At 44.4% G+C, this 15,837-nt stretch overlaps 1 protein-coding gene across 1 annotated transcript in view; it reads right to left on the reverse strand.

The window, feature by feature from the left end:
- LOC143404333 (rho GTPase-activating protein 29-like) overlaps positions 1-12,500 on the reverse strand; it is a 66,184-nt gene extending 53,684 nt beyond the window's left edge. The window contains exon 1 of the mRNA XM_077110065.1: positions 12,367-12,500. Within this exon, the coding sequence (XP_076966180.1) occupies positions 12,367-12,500 (134 nt within the window). The remainder of the gene's footprint in view (positions 1-12,366) is intronic.
- Positions 12,501-15,837: the final 3,337 nt, after the last annotated feature.

Genomic DNA, 15,837 nt, shown 5'->3' on the forward strand with positions numbered 1-15,837 from the left:
GAGGAAAGGATTTTGTTTTCCCCAACCCATTTAATGCCTGAGCAAATCAGAAGCCAGCTCCGGAAGGCTGCCACCTCTTTATTTGTTGTGTTAACCAATTAAAAGGTGTTACTCTCTTGGTAATAAAGTGTGACCTCTTTCCTCTGGCTCATTGTTTAATTTGCTAGCTGGGATCACACAGGGCTTAGATTCCAGAGTCATCTGGGGTTCCACTTAGGTCAAAGCCCTTTTCTGTTGGAGCAAAAATATTGAACTCTTCCTTCCTTGGAGCTGGCTATCACTGGAGCTGGTAACAAAGTCAATGGCAAAACAGAGCTAATTGCAGAAACCTCTTAGGACAGTTGTTCACAGAAGGACTGTATCCTCAGTCATGTCTGCATGCCAAAAGAGAGTGTAGCATCCAGATAGAAAGAGTGATACAAGAACTGATCATTGCATTTGTCCAAAATATCCGGATATTTGATTTAATTAAACTGGAGAGGTTCCATGATGCTTCTGTGTTCTTTGCATTTGTACATGAAGCTAATGAGGGACTGGACAAGATATTAACATTACAGAAGACGTGTACTGTGCTTTTAAAACAGCATGTCTCTTGCTGCTGGAACTGGTTTGGTTTGACTTTTGATCCAGCCCTTCTGTTTTGATGTAATTGAGAGATTTGGCAGAATAAGAAAAACTAACACTTCCATTGAACTTTTGCATTCCCAATTGCCTTGCCATTCATGATCTCATTTGATCTTCACAAGCCAATGTTGTAGGAAAGGTCAGTATCACCTTCTCTACTTTACAACAAAAGAAACTGAGCCACAGGATGTCATGGCTAAGTTACTAAAACTAGTAAACGGTAACCTTAGGACTGAAATTCAGGTGTTCTCTATTTATTTCTGAGGGTTTTCATTCTCTTTGAAAGTTTATATGTCTTTTCTTATGAGGTTCCATTCATTTGGTTGTCTCTTGAAATGCCTGCTAAGCATTTCATGTGTGTGTGAGTGCACACACACACACACACACACACACACAAACATACACGTGTGCACATGTTTGCTCATAACTTCAAAGAGTTCACCCTCAACCCCAAGTTAAGAACCACTGTCCTATCCTAGGAAATTTCTACAGAGGTGGTAGAGCGAGCAAGAAAGACATTCTGAGATGGGACATTGAAAACTAAAGATGAGAATTAAGACCAATTTCTTTTATTCCTTTGCCAAATTTTCTCTCTTCTCCTGGAATATATTCTCTCTCAGAGAGAATGGCAAATCCTGAAATTAAATGTGTTTAAAAATGCCCCAGGGTGATATATGCAAAAAATGGAATCATGTAGATGGAAATTGAAAAAAAAAAAAAAAAAAAGGCCGAGAAGATATCAAACCCAACAAATGGTAGGAAGGGTATGGTGAAAGGCAATGTCAATAATAGTCAACTAGACATTTTTAGTCACTGCCCTTGTGCGATCAGAATATCATTCCATGTAAGAAGTCCATTCAGGGATGGGTGGAGTGTGAAGTAGGGCTTGGGATGGAGATGATGTTGGGTTGTATATGGCCAACCCAACAGGCAAGGAGTGATCATATCGTCACAGACTCTCCTTGCACTTGGCTTTGTGGGATTTGGTCTGCACTGCAACTGAATCTTGGGTTCTTTCTACCTGCAAGCCTTGGAGAACCCATGCTTTGCAATAAGTATCTGCTCATGCTGACAGCTTGTAAGCCATTTCTTAGCCAGGGTCCCTGTCACTGTAACTGGACCCAGTGACAAGGCCTTGCCCTGCCTGTCAGTTCTCATGAATGCCCTGATTCCCAACTGCTGGGTGGACATTGAATCATCATCTCTCCTGCTCTGAGGTCTTCCTGTCTGCTGGGTTTAATTTGCTGTCCTGCCTTGACCTCCTTCTCCTGTGCAAACAGTCTGGGCTGACTGCCTGGTTCCCAATGAGTCTTCTGCTTCACACACCACACATACATCTGCTGAGTTTGTGCCTGCTCTAAATGGTTCCGAGCTCGACTCTAGTGTGTTAAGTCTGAGGATAATTTCGGTCCCAATTTCTTTCTTTCATCTATGATTGTCCATAACCCTATAGCTGCCCCTGTTATCACCCCAATATGACCATGACCTTCTCTTTTGGCCTCTCGTATTCACATGTCTCCTGGTTTGGAAACAGAGTTCATCTCCTTTCCCTAAGACTGGGCTGCTCGGTGATAAGTCGAGGCAGGGTCTGGAGAATATAGCAGGGGTATAAAATGAGCAGGTCCCAACAGATGTCGAGTGAGGATTTGCAAAAGAAATTAGAAAGCTAGACCCTCGAAAGTTGAAAAATTGTTCCCAGGTCCTTCAGAAATCCCCTTGCCAAGCACCTGTGGGTTAGTCATCCTCTTTTTAATTGGTACCTACCTGGTTCCCATAAGTCCTACCTCAGCACTGTGATGCTGTGATCCAGTGTCTTTATCAGGGCAGAGGATGTCAGCTCGGATGCCTGCCCGTTGAAGTAATCCTGGGAACTAATTAGCAATTTTAAAATTTGATGATAGGTAACAATAACAAAGTCAGTCTTTTTTCAGCCCAGTTACCTGGGTTATTTTAATGATGGCATTTGTCTGTTCAGTGATTCACCCTTATCTGGGCACTCAACCAACAGATGGTCTCAGTTAGACAGCATCTACTTCCTGACACAGAATCAAGAATTGCTGTTGATTCACTTGACTATATTAATGGCTAATTTGTGCCCAGTCAATTGGATTAGATCAGTAGGTTAGATCCAATTAGTCAACTCAATTATTTTTTTTTCTTTAAAGGCCAAATTAAGAAAAAAAAAAGATTTTAAAAAATCATTTGGACATTTTCTACCAAAGATACTACTGTCTATGATGTGTTCCATGGAATTCAAAAACAGAGTTCAAGGTGACCTGAAGGACAACAGATGTCAAAGTCACATTCTAGAGGTAGGGCACAAAGAGATTTTTCAGTTTATGATGGAGAATATTGTTTAGAACAACCCCAACCCACAAAAATATATGTAATGTGCTCACAGCAGGCCTCCTATTTTTTATAGAGAAGTATATTCTTGTAGGTTAACTCATTATCATTTTGAATGAAATATCAATCAATTATAACCAGAGAGAATGTGACGGTGATGTGCAGACTGTGCACATGCGTATCGGGGAGCGGCTGCACGGTGATCGGCTTTGGCATTCATTTGGCACCGGCCTCATTATCACTTTTCTCAGGAAGAGCTAATCCCAGTGAGTATTTCCTCTAGCTGTCAATCAGTGATGTCTTTCAGTAAAACGCATTTAATAACCGATGATATTAATGCCACTTGCAGACTCACCCCCTTCCTTTCATAAATGTTTTAGTTTGGGGCAATAAAGCTGTATAATTGGAGCAGAATCCTAAAAACCATGTGGACATAAAGTCATAGAAGCATACTTGAACCATTCTGACTGTTCTCTCTCCCTCAGCTGTTAGGCAAATAGGATTTATTCCTTGTGCTAACTCCAACTCTAGTTAATGCCTGCTGACTCTTTGGAGCTTTGTGTGTTGGAGGGCTTTCTGGGGCTGTGACTGATCTCAGCAGGATAGGATTCCATAACTGATTAGCAATGTCTGCAATGGGCACAGGAGGAGGGAGTTATAGTATATAATAGGAGTGACTGCAATATTATGGACAGAAATCTCATTACATAGACCCAGCTAAATGGTTCAGTACAAGCTGGCCCAGGAAACACATAACTATAACTAGCTGTTTGTGCCCCAATACACCTGTGGATACACAACTGCTTTATATGTTAGGAGAATAAAAGAAAACACAAAATTAGAAAGCTAGACCCTCAAAGTTGAAAAATTTGAAATTGAAGGAAGGTATTTCCATAACTTTTAAGATAATCAAATCAATTCTAACTAGTAGGGTTCTCAATTTTTAAATTCAAAGTATAAAGGTGCACACATCCTCAACAGTCATCGTTATTGATGTTGCATCAAATGTGAGGAAAATCACATCGAATAGTTCTAGAGGATCATAATAGGAAAGCAACCCCTTATGGAGAAAAATTTCTCAACAAACTTCTAAGACATTGAGTTAACATGTGGCCCACACAGTAGACTCTTTGATTGTGTTTCCCACAATGTCTCCTGAGGTTGTTTGAACCTTCAAAGGCCTTGTGCGTAGTGTAACTCATGACCTAAGGGAAAGAATCTGTGTGCTATGGAACAGCTGGACATTTAGTCAGAAAGAAAAAAAAAACTATTTTTGAAGTGTTATCAAGGAGATATTTCTTCCCAAACTCTGGTATGTGACTAAAGGAAGGTATTTCCATGAAGTCCCAAACAGAATACCAGATTGCAAATTAAATAGCATAATTTATTTAAGTTTGCATTTGGGGGTCTGCATAATAACTAGCACGTAGCAGAGGGTGGTTCAATATCTACTGAATGACTAATTGTCAGTATAAATAATAAAGAATGAATAAATGAATACAGAAACGAGTTAATCCTAAACCAGCATAGCTGTAGAGATAATTTCAGGTCATCTTTACATTGGCATATCTGGCTGACTAGATCTAGGCTTAGATAAAATGAGTCCAGAGGATGTGAATTCTTGTGTGCTCATCCAACTCTGAAATGCCACAGTTCCAGAGTGTTAATTGTGCATGGTGCATACTTCTAGTTACTCTGTCATTAGGTGGGGAATGCCAGGGGAAGCCCTTTTCTGCATTTCCTATTTGGAATCTTGCTTGTTTCCCAACAGTGATTGTGTTGAATTTTGGAAAGAGCATGGGAAAAAAATAACCATTAACGTGATGACCTAAGTTGGCATTCTCTAACATCCCTCCAGTAAGAAATAGTGACAAATGTGACCTCCTTTCTTCTTCAGTGACATATAAATTTGCATAATGCTTTGCATAAGTCATTTTGTCACTCCTACTTTGCAGGTGTCATAAGTTGAATCATGTCCCTAACCCCCCAAAATTTAATATGTTGAAGTTTTAACACCTGGTGTCTCAGAAGGTAACCTTATTTATAGATATGATATTCACAGAAATAATCAAGTTGAAATGAAATCAGTAGGGTGGACCCTAATCCAATATGACTGTGTTCTTATAAAAAGAGGGGGAATTTGGGGACAATCACATATGCAGAAAGAACACCATGTGGTCATGAATCCAGGTATCTTCAAGACTGGTTACAAAGGAGAGAGACCTGAAACACATTTTCTCCTACCACCCTCAGAAGGAACCAACCTTGATAGCACCTTGATTTTGGATTTCCAGTACCCAGAACCATGAGACAATAAATTTCAGTTGTTGAGGACTCCCAGTCTGTGATATTTAGCTATGCATTCCTAGGAAAATAATATAGCATCTAACCAAAAATGGTCTCAGACATCTTTGTGTCCAGAAGTTACTCTTCATAATTTCTTCTTACAATCTGTTCTCTGCTATGTGATTTGTTTTAACTGCCTATTGTGTTCTAATAAACCAGTACGATGCTTAGAGGTTGAAAACACTTAAAACAAAAATGATCTTTTGCTTCTAGTGATTCAGGGTTGGCTGAGACTCAGTTGGATGGTTGTTCTTCTGGTCTTACTTGGGCCTAATCCTGGACTGCTGAGTTGGGGATAAAGTGCCCAAGCTGGTGTCTCAAATTCCAGCATTTCTTTTCATGTGGCCTCTGCTCATTCAGTGCTCTAGGTAACCCAAGCTTCTTGCAGGGTGCCTAGTCCCCAAAGAATGCAGAAATGGATGTCACTAGGCTTCTACAGGGGTAAACCTGGAGTTGCGACAGTATCTCTCCTGCCACATTCCATTTGTCAAAGCAAGTCATGAAGATAGACTATATTCAAAGGGAGAATGGCTAGGCTCTAGCACATGCTGGGAAGAGTGGGACAAAAATGTGTGGCCATCAGTAAGCTACCACAAGGATGCTATGTGTCCCTTTACTCTTCATCTGTGTATTAGCCTCTCTTAAAGCTTTCTTTATACTTTATGACAGATCCATCTATAGGATCTGCCTAAGACAGAAAGCAGAGGAGCAGCTTGAGCTGGCTTACTCTCAATTGACAATATATAATTAAGAACTAGCACGGTGTCCATCCTCCATGTTGCTGCCCCATTGTCCACTGCTGTCAGTCACAGAAGGGAACAAATATCAACTCATCTAACTATGAGTTGAAGTTCTCCAGGCCCTCCCTGACATTCAGTCAGTTGGCTAAATATTTGACCAGTGCTGCAGTTTAGGTCCCTGATATCAGCTCCATATTATCATACTGTCAAACTCCATGCCACCACCAGAACTGGGGACCTGCTCTGTCATGCTTGGTGGCAGAGGACAACTGTCTGTCCCTAATGAATGCACTGCGCTGGCTCTATTGATAATACCCTAGATGCCCAGATCTTGTCTATTTAGAGTACTATATCTATCAGAATAGATGCCATGTTTCTGACACTTTCAAAACTATCGTTGAGACCAGTGCGTTCCTTGAACACTGTTATCTAGTAAGACTGATTATGTCTTTAAAGCAATCTTAAACAGCTGGACATTCTTCCCCGACCTTGTCTTACCCTCATGTGAGTTTTCATGCCATGAACAAATTTACCTATATCTGTTCTTTCTTCCAATTGCTTCAGGAAACTAGAGGTCCTCACCTAAATCCCACATTTAGAGGCACCTTGAAGACATCAGCTATGAACGGCCATTTGTCATATCTCCCACATATTGACCTGTACTGCTGCTCTCATCCTCAGCCCCCAGTGCTCTCCTGTTATTAGACAGAGCAGAGGACATATCAGGTCATTCACAGGAAGGATAAGCTGCTTCTTCCGGTCTCAATATTTTTGTTGATCAATTTGTGAGGTGGAATTGTCAGCTAGGACCTTTTGGGTGGCAAACAGAAAACTCAGTGAATAGGAACTTCATTTGCTCTGGACACATAAAAGTACAGGCGTACACAGACTTCAGATAAAGTTATGTTCAAGGTTCGACGAATGCTAACAGGACTGTTTCTCTCCATCTCCTGGCTCAGCCTAGGATCATGCTGCCTCCTTTCTTAGACTCCCTGGGAGGACCCAGAGAGCCCTAGGCTCTTCCTTCACAGGATCAGATATATCTGTGCCGTTCCAGAGGAAAGAGTGAACATCCTTCTCAGTTCTGCCCACACAGGTCCTCTGGTTTTTCATCTAACTGGAAGGATTTCTGCCACTGGCTTACTCTGTCTGAATATCCGGATTAAGGAGTTATGATGGGTGGTTTGCTTCAGTCTGGGAAATATAGAACCCCAGGCAAATTCTATGGAGTGAAAATGGTAGAGACACATCTCCAAATAAAGATTAGGAACTGTGGCTAGAGAAAGAGGGTAAAGCATATTAGGAGGCATGGGATAGAATAGAATATTAGATGAAAAATTCTTAAAATGCTTAAAAGGCTGGAATAACGGGTTCAATATTTTTTAAATGAACAAAAATATGTATGAAGTATTTCACATGGCTATAAAAAAAGTCATCCTGATGTGAAAAACACTCTAGCCAACTATAAGCTCCACATGAGCCAATAAATTGATTTGCCTATCAGCTACATTAGCAAAAGCTAATGTACTCTAATTTTCTAACTATTAGAACTATTTAACATTGAAATTAGTGGCCTAAGGAGATAGTTCCTAACTTATCACCAGATTACTAGGATAAAGCAAAAAACATATAATCATTTATAGGGATACCATTAATGGAAATTGGGACTCATAAACTCATTCATTCATTCGCTTATGAATTCAACACATTTATTGGATGGCGAAGGTGCAGGCTCAGATCTCCTGAAGCAGATGCTGAAACCAAATTTGTCATGTAGGCTACTTTTCAGAGATCAACATGAGTGGAAGCCGGAGGAAATGGGATCTGGCTAATGGGATACAGGTCCAACAAAACCTTGGCTCCAGGGAATTCTGAGATGTTAGAGAAAAATACCAGCTAACCAGAGTTCTTGCATTGAGATGAAATGGCTAGGCTTTGGCACTTCTAACTTTATCAGTCACTAAATGTGGGCCTCTTGGGGAAGACAGGCTATATTTCCAGAGGAGACAGCTTTCTGCAGCTGAGGTCCACTCCAGGGGAGCTGACAGCTGAATAGGTGCCCTTGGGTATCCAGGAGGACAGCCTACTGTGTGCCAAACACAATCCTAGCAGTTGAGAGTCAACAAAGTGCAAACAAGGGCAGGCATCCCACTGGAAGGTCAGAAACAAAATTTTCAGAAATACTTGAATATTTTAAAAAGCAAGGAAAGGGTTAGGGTTAGGGTTAGGGTCAGAATATTAGTTAGTGGTAAATGCTGTGCTGGAAAATGTATCATGCTGAAGATAAGCACAATGGAAGGAGCATCTTTGGGCAGTGGTATGGTGGTTGCACTATTTCTGCTAGTAATGTTTAAGCAGAAACCATAGAGGGTATGAGAAAGGACCCTATATACTTCTAGGGAAGGTAGAGAGAGCATAGCAATTAGAAAGGCTTTGAGAAGAGCAAGGGCACCAGTGTGACTGGAATTAGGGAGCAAGAGAAGAGAGCTTAGAACAATAGCCAGAGACCAAATCATACTGGGACTTGTGGCCAAGTTCATACTTGGAGACTAAGGTGAACACTCCTAATGAGAGGCTACATTCAATAGAGATGGCTTCTTAGAGACCCCCCCCCCACCCCATAGGAACGTTATACCTTGATCTCCATTTTCTAATAGAATCATTGCCCTTTGGGGTTGGCCAGGTTGCTGACCACCCCCAACTAGGCATCCCTCAATAATAGAAAAAACTGAATCTCAAAGTGCTGATAATGATTAGTACAAAGTTGCATGGCTCGGTAGAACCCTAGAGAAAGTCAGAATTGAGACAGAAAATATATTATGCATCCATTAAATATGCAGTTGGCTACATGCAAGAGAAACTCTGAATTCAGACAGACTTCATCACAAGGAAATTTAATTATCTCACATTACTAGGAAATCAGAGTTGGGAGGGCCCTGAGCAGCATAGTTTCATAATTGGCTCCATCATTCTGTCTGCTATCCTCAGTATATAAGCCAGTATGGGTTAGGATGTGCTGCAATAACAGACTTTAACTCTAGTTTCATAAATAAATATATATATATATATATATATATATATATATATATATTTATTTATTTATTTCCATCCATCTATGGTGGGGCACTATTTTTACAAGCTCTCAGGAACTCCTTAGTTAAGGTTTTGTCCAGGCTGACAAAACCACTCTCATGCAGAACATTGCTGATCACCATGCCAGAAGGAAATGAGAACTCTAGAGTATCTTATAGAGGCAATTATGTGCTCTGCTTCAGAAATAACACACATACTTCCTACTTACAACTCATTGACTAGTACTAGTCACTTGCCACTTCCACTCACAAGTGGACCAAGAATAGCAATCCAACTGTATGTCTGAAAGGCAAAGCTATTTAGTGAACAGCAGTAATGGTTATCAAACTGAATGTCAACTTTCAATTACAGCCCTCCCCCCAGGTCATATATTCCAGAGAAAATTAAATCACTGCTGATGATTAAGTAGGATTATTATGCTCTGCTCAATCCAGTTGGGGGATTGGAACACTTTTCTCTGAATCTCAGGGCTGTCTGTTGTTGGCATAGGTGTTGGAAAGATAATTCTTCTCTGGCACTTTTTAATGAACAAATCCACAAAGGAAGGATGCTTTGATACTGTCAACAATTCAGATTTAGAAAATAGAAGGGGAAAAGAGAGGAATGCCTGGTTGGGGGTGCTCAGCAATCTGGCCAACCCCAAAGGGCAAACCAGGAGGGCTGAAGGTATTAATTTTTAAAAAATGCACATCAAAATGGATTGGAATAAATAACTCCTGAGATCCCATCCAACCCTGAGAACTATTATTATCGGTAAGTCTATTGATGCCACCATTTGTGAGGATGGGGTTTCAAAACAGATTTGATTCGTTGGTGGGGCGGGGGGATGCGGGTCTGAGAAACCAAATCAATTTCAAATCTTATTTGACTCCTTTCTTCTGCCTACTCCTAGGAGATCTTAGATATGGAAAAGCAAATTCTAGATTAATTAAGGGGATGTGAAAACTCAGGGAAGAAGACAGGAATGAAAATGGTTAAAAATTACACATAGGCAGGGCGTGGTGGTGCATCCCAGGGGCTTGGGAGGTGGAGGAGGCAGGAGTATCACAAGTTCAAAGCCAGCCTCAGCAATTTAGCGAGGCGCTAAGCATCTCAGTGAGACCCTGTCTCTAATAAAGTACAAAATAGGGCTGGGGATGTGGCTCAGTGGTAAAGTGCCTCCGAGTTTCATCCCCAGTGCACCCCGCCCCAAAGAAAAAGAAATTACACACAGTATGGGGCTGTTATTTTTCAAGTATGATCTGAAGATTACTTATATACCTATATTCTCTCCTGAGATTTCAGTTTTTGCCCGGGACAGCTCCACGCATCTCCCAAAGGTACTTGAATAAGAGTTATGTTAACTTTATCCTGAACTTCCACCTTTGACCTTGCTTACCATCTTCACTATGGTGCCAATTACCAGACAATTATTTCACACTCTTCCTATTTCTTACCTGGATTATTAGGACAGCTGTCCAAATTGCTTCTCCGGTATCCAGTCTAGTGTTTCCTTATTCCCTTGACTTAGAAATCCAGCAAACATGAAATTCTGATAGTGTCTTCCCCTAATTAAAACCCACCAACAGTTTCCCATCAATTGTGGAATAAACCCTAACTCTAACCCTAACACAATAGCCTCCTGATGGCCTGATTTGGAAGAGTCCCTCAGGGTTTATGCTAAACTGTATTGGAGCTCACACACCCACTGATTTGCCTATCAGCTACATTAACACTTTATAACTTCTGGACTTTCCTGTTCTTTTTGTTGGTAGTGTCCTTCCCTTCTTGTTTTATTAACTCTGTGTGTGTGTGTGTGTGTGTGTGTGTGTACACGTGCAAGCATGCCCAGCAAGTGCACACCAGGGATTGAACTCAGGGGCACTTGACCACTGAGCCATGACACCAGACCTATTTTGTATTTTATTAAGAGACAGCATCTCACTGAGTTGCTTAGTGCCTCACTTGTGCTGAGGCTGGCTTTAAATTCGAGATCCTCCTGCCTCTGCCTCCTGAGCCGTTAGGATTACAGGTGTGTGCCACCCCACCAGGCAACTCTTAAATCTTTCTTCAAGATGCTTGCTGTTCCTTACCTCACTGAGAAAGTTGTATTTGACACACCCCTGCATTTCTGCCTTCTAGGGTGGGGCTAGGTGCCTGTCATCTGTTCTCAGAATACTCTGTGCCCCCCTTTGTCTGGAACTTTAACCATGCCAAGTGGAATCTTTTGATTTTCAGCCTCCCCAGTGGACACGTTCACTGTCCTAGAGAAATGGTAGTGTCCTATTTATTCTTCATCTTAGCACTTACCACAGTGCCTGTCAGAGAGTGGGCACTGAACAAAAGTTTGTTGATCAGAGCATTCAGAAGAAATGTCATTGAGGGAATAAAAGTAAGTGCAGAGGAGAAGGGAGGGAAATGGAGAGGTAGTGCATGCATCCCTTCCTCCTAGGATGAGAATCTCCCCCTTGTCTTGGAATCTGGTTCCCAGCTTCAATGTGTCAATCCCTCAGTTGAGAAGATACCCTCTGTTTTTCCTGAGTGGGGATCCCTGGGTCACACATGACTGGGACAGAAAGGAGAATTTCAGGAAAAAATCCCCATTGCCATCACCCTGACAGTCCGTCCACTGCCTTTAAGCAAATCAAGCAGGTCATGCAGGCAGAATTTGGCCTTAGCTACTGCTTTTTTTTTTTTTTTTTTCTTATTTTCCCCCATCTCTTCCAAAGACACTAAACAAAAACTGTCCTTGTGACTTCCTTTTGGAGTGGCCTCATAGTTTTGAAAGTTAGATGGGTCTCCACAGACCTGGCCATGCAGAAGAGTGTACCCCTCTGGACACAAATCAGCTTCAATATAGGAATTTCAACACATGGATACAGGAATTTCAAAGATGAGACTTAAAAACTTAGACAGTTTTTCTTACTTGGCCTCAACGCTGGAAAAAATAAGGTTGGGGAAAGAGAGAATAAGAGGTGCCACTCAGCACGGGAGCTATCTTGCACCCATGTGAGAGCTGGAGGAGGATTCTCAAGGGGAAGAGTATGGGTTCCGCGGGCTGAGAGCCGGGAAAAGCAAACAAGAGTCTTACCCTCCCACCCCCTCCAACCCGGGCGCCCGGGCGTGTAAACGTGGGAGGCGGCGAGCGGCTGTCCTCTCCTCCCTTCCCCTCCCCTCGCGGCGCTCCTGTGTGTGCGGGTGTGTGAGTGCGTGTGTCTCCCTCGCTCCTCTCGCACACGCTCCGGCACTAGTGCAGGCGGCGAGCCGGCGGCTCTGGGCTCGGCTCGCTCTCTCCGTCCGCTGCGCTCCCGCCTCACTACTGCTGCCGCCGCCGCCGCCGCCGCCGCCGCCTCTGCAGTCGCAGCCGGGCATGGTGAGTGAGTGAGGTACAGCTGCCGCGCGCTCCCCCGGCTGCCGGCCAGACCCCAACCTCAGAGGGCTCCGTCCCGGGAAGCCAGCTTGCGGCGGAAGCATGCTGCGGGGCTGAACGGTTGGGGACCGGGGCGGCTGCGAGGTGCTTGGAAAGACTGCCGGTGCGCCCTCGGTTCCCGGCGCGCAGGGCCACTGAGCCCCGTCTTGGAAACGGGTTCCGCGCCCCTCCCGGCCCTAAGCTAGCTCCTCGAGGGCTAGGCGCTGCGCTCCCTCCCTGCCCGCCGCTCCCCTCCTGCCTCCGGGAGCGCCCGTCACCCCACCCGGTGACTGGTTCCCCGTCTTGTCCCGCAGGACCCGCCCAGACAGGACCACGCCGCTGCTGCCGCTCGGAGCCGCGCTTCGGGTCCTGCCTGAACCCAGCCGCTCGGGCCGCCGCCGCCGCGGCGGGGGATGGGGCTGCCCCGGAGGCGCGCCCATCCCGCAGGGGAAGCGCCGAGCCGGCGCGCAGCGTGAGAGCCCAGAGCAACCCGCGCCCGGCCGGTCCGCGCGCACGGTGCGCCGCCGCCGCCGCCGTCGACGCCGCCGACGCCGACGCCGACGCCGACGCCAGCCGCTCGCGCCTCGATGGCGACATCGCCCCGGCGTCGCTGACCGCCCCGCGCCGCCACCCCAACCCGCGTGGTCGTCTTCGGAGCCCGGCCGGCCAGGGTAGAGGCCTGCCGCGGAAGCCTCCCCGCGCCCTCCCGCCCGGCCCCGCCATGGCGCTGCGTAGCCTGCTGCTGCTGCTTTCGCTGGAGTCCCTGGACCTGCTGTCCGGCGCTCACGCCGTCCGCGGCCGCGCTGCCAACCGGACTCTGAGCTCCGGCGCCACTGCCGTCGGGGGCCGGCGGCCCGGGGGCGCCCTGGCCCGGGGCGGCCGCGAGCTGAAAGGCACCGCCCTGGCGCCTGTTGTCTCCGAGGCGGGGAGCCGGCGGGGACAACCCGTGGCGGCGGTAGCGGCGGCGGCGGCGGCGGCGGCGGCGGCGGCCAGCGCGACGGCCAGTATGACAAGGAGTTCAAATGTAACAACAGCGAGAGCGGTTACCTGTACTGCTGGGGCACCTGCTATTACCGCTTCTGCTGCAAAAGCGCCACGAGAAGCTGGACCAGCGCCTGTGCACCAACCACCAGAGCCCCGTGTGGGTACAGACGCCCAGCTCCAAGGTAGTGTTGGCATAGTCATTTTGTAGGATCCACTTTGATACCAGGAAATTTTTTATGTGGCCTGAAATGAAAAATCAGGCTTTTCTCTTTAGTTAAAATAACCACTTCCCTCGTTATTGAGCTTTTATCTCATCTTCAACTCTGAGAACTAAAACTTTATGGAATGGGATTAGTAATGAAGCAAGGATCCATATGGGGATTGGGATTTTGAAGGGGTCAGGAGTATCTTCCAGTTTGTTACTTTCTTTTCTTTTTTTATTAAGCTTAGCTCTTTTGACCTGGTGTCAGAATATCTGCTTTGAAACATCCAACCCAGAATGTCCAAATATTCAGCCTTAGCCTGGGCTCTTTGTGTCCCCTCAGATTTCCTCTTTCTATGGTATTGAAAGACCCACAATTAATGTGAACATTTCAACCTGTATATAAATATTTTGTAGGGCTTTTCCTCTTAGTCCATGTTGCTGTCAGGTGTTTTCTGGAAGAAATAACCTTTAAAGATCATCTAGATACCAAAATCTCTTCAATAGGCTGTGTTTTGGCAGAGTAGTCCTTTTGAAGGAATGTTTAAGACAGAAAATACTAAATAAAAAGAGAATCATAATAGTATCACAACAGAAACACGATATTATTAGACCACCACCACTGGAACAGAAGCCAGCACAAGGTAGATCCACCCTGGTTCTCTCTGTTGAAGGGATTTTATTGCTTATGTGCTGTAAGAATTCTTATAGAGCGTCACGGGTACATCAAGATTGCCCTCATGGTAAGGGTGTAAAGGATGTAGATTGTAGAATTACTAAATTATTCAGACATGAGTTATCATAGAATTTCATCTGTATGCAGGTGATTTCTCACTCAGGAGTCTCTTCCTGAAGCTTGTCAGGGGCGGGTTGTCCTGGCAGATGTAGCCACGCACTGTCTAGTAGGCACGTGTGTCTGATGTGATGGGCCTGGAAGTCTGTCTTCAGAGAATGCTGGGAAAAGGAACTCAGGGACAGCCCCTGAAGAAGAGTGGTGGCCCCCAGATAACTCTGGTGAACGAGACTTTTGGACTATAGTGACTCCCTACCCCCACCTTGTCATTTAAGAAAATGGGTGCCCACTGGATTCCCCCCCCCCCAATTTAGTGCAGCAGAGTGGAGCACTCCTGCTCGCTGGTATCATTTCACCAGAAGGGCTGAGCTTCTTTTCTACATCCTTTGAGAGGATTATTTGCTCTGTGCCAGTTCTTGGTAAATACTCATACCCTAAGGGAAATTTAGATTATCCGGGATTAGCCACATGTATTCAGAGGGTCTAATGACCAAATAGTGTTCCTTGCATTGCAAAATATCTGAGATCCAGAAAAAGAAGTCTTCCAGAGCTCTTAAGGTAGAAATCCTCCTTAGGATTTAAAGGCTACAGGTGACAGAGTTTTAAAGCAACAGCTATTGTCCTGCTGTTTTGAAAATTGCTATGCACGTAATTCGGTAGAAGTTAACACTAAAGGGAAAATTGCAAAGACCTGGAATGGAAAAGAAGAGGGATATCAAAATGGGAATTAAATAATAAAAGTTAATTTTCAGCTTTTTATCTTAAGTCAAAATGCAAGTTAATTTCAAAAAGCTGATTAAATACAGTACATTGAGGTTGAGTATAAAACTGATTGTGATTGTCATGGTCCTCAGCTAAGACTAAAAAAATGGAAAAGCAAGATGAAGGGAAAAAATTGAGTCACTAATTGCTATCAAAATCCTATTTTATTAGTGCTGGTCTATATGTGTCACAACACATAATTCACAGATAATTTCGGAATCCTCAGTTGAGAGTAGGCTCAGGCCAGCCCCAGATTTGTCACTCTAGCCTGACTCAGGTTCAGGTTAGCCCAGATGTAAGATGCCCTGGCCACAAGTATTTCTGGCAGTTCTTGAAAGTTCTGGGTCAGCTATTTCAACCAGTTGTCAGCAAAGCTATCTTTGTTTCTCTCTGGAAGAGCATCAAATTTCTAAATAATGCTTGGACTTAATCCTCTCCGTAAAGCATCTTCTACACCATAATTATCAAGAGTCAGATCAGATTTCCTAGAGTTTGCTGAAGCTGGACCTACTTCCTGGGATTTAGGTACATCCAGGAGAGCACAGATTGAATTAATCTC

The sequence above is a fragment of the Callospermophilus lateralis genome, chromosome 7, assembly GCF_048772815.1.
Source record: "Callospermophilus lateralis isolate mCalLat2 chromosome 7, mCalLat2.hap1, whole genome shotgun sequence".
Lineage (NCBI taxonomy): Eukaryota > Metazoa > Chordata > Mammalia > Rodentia > Sciuridae > Callospermophilus > Callospermophilus lateralis.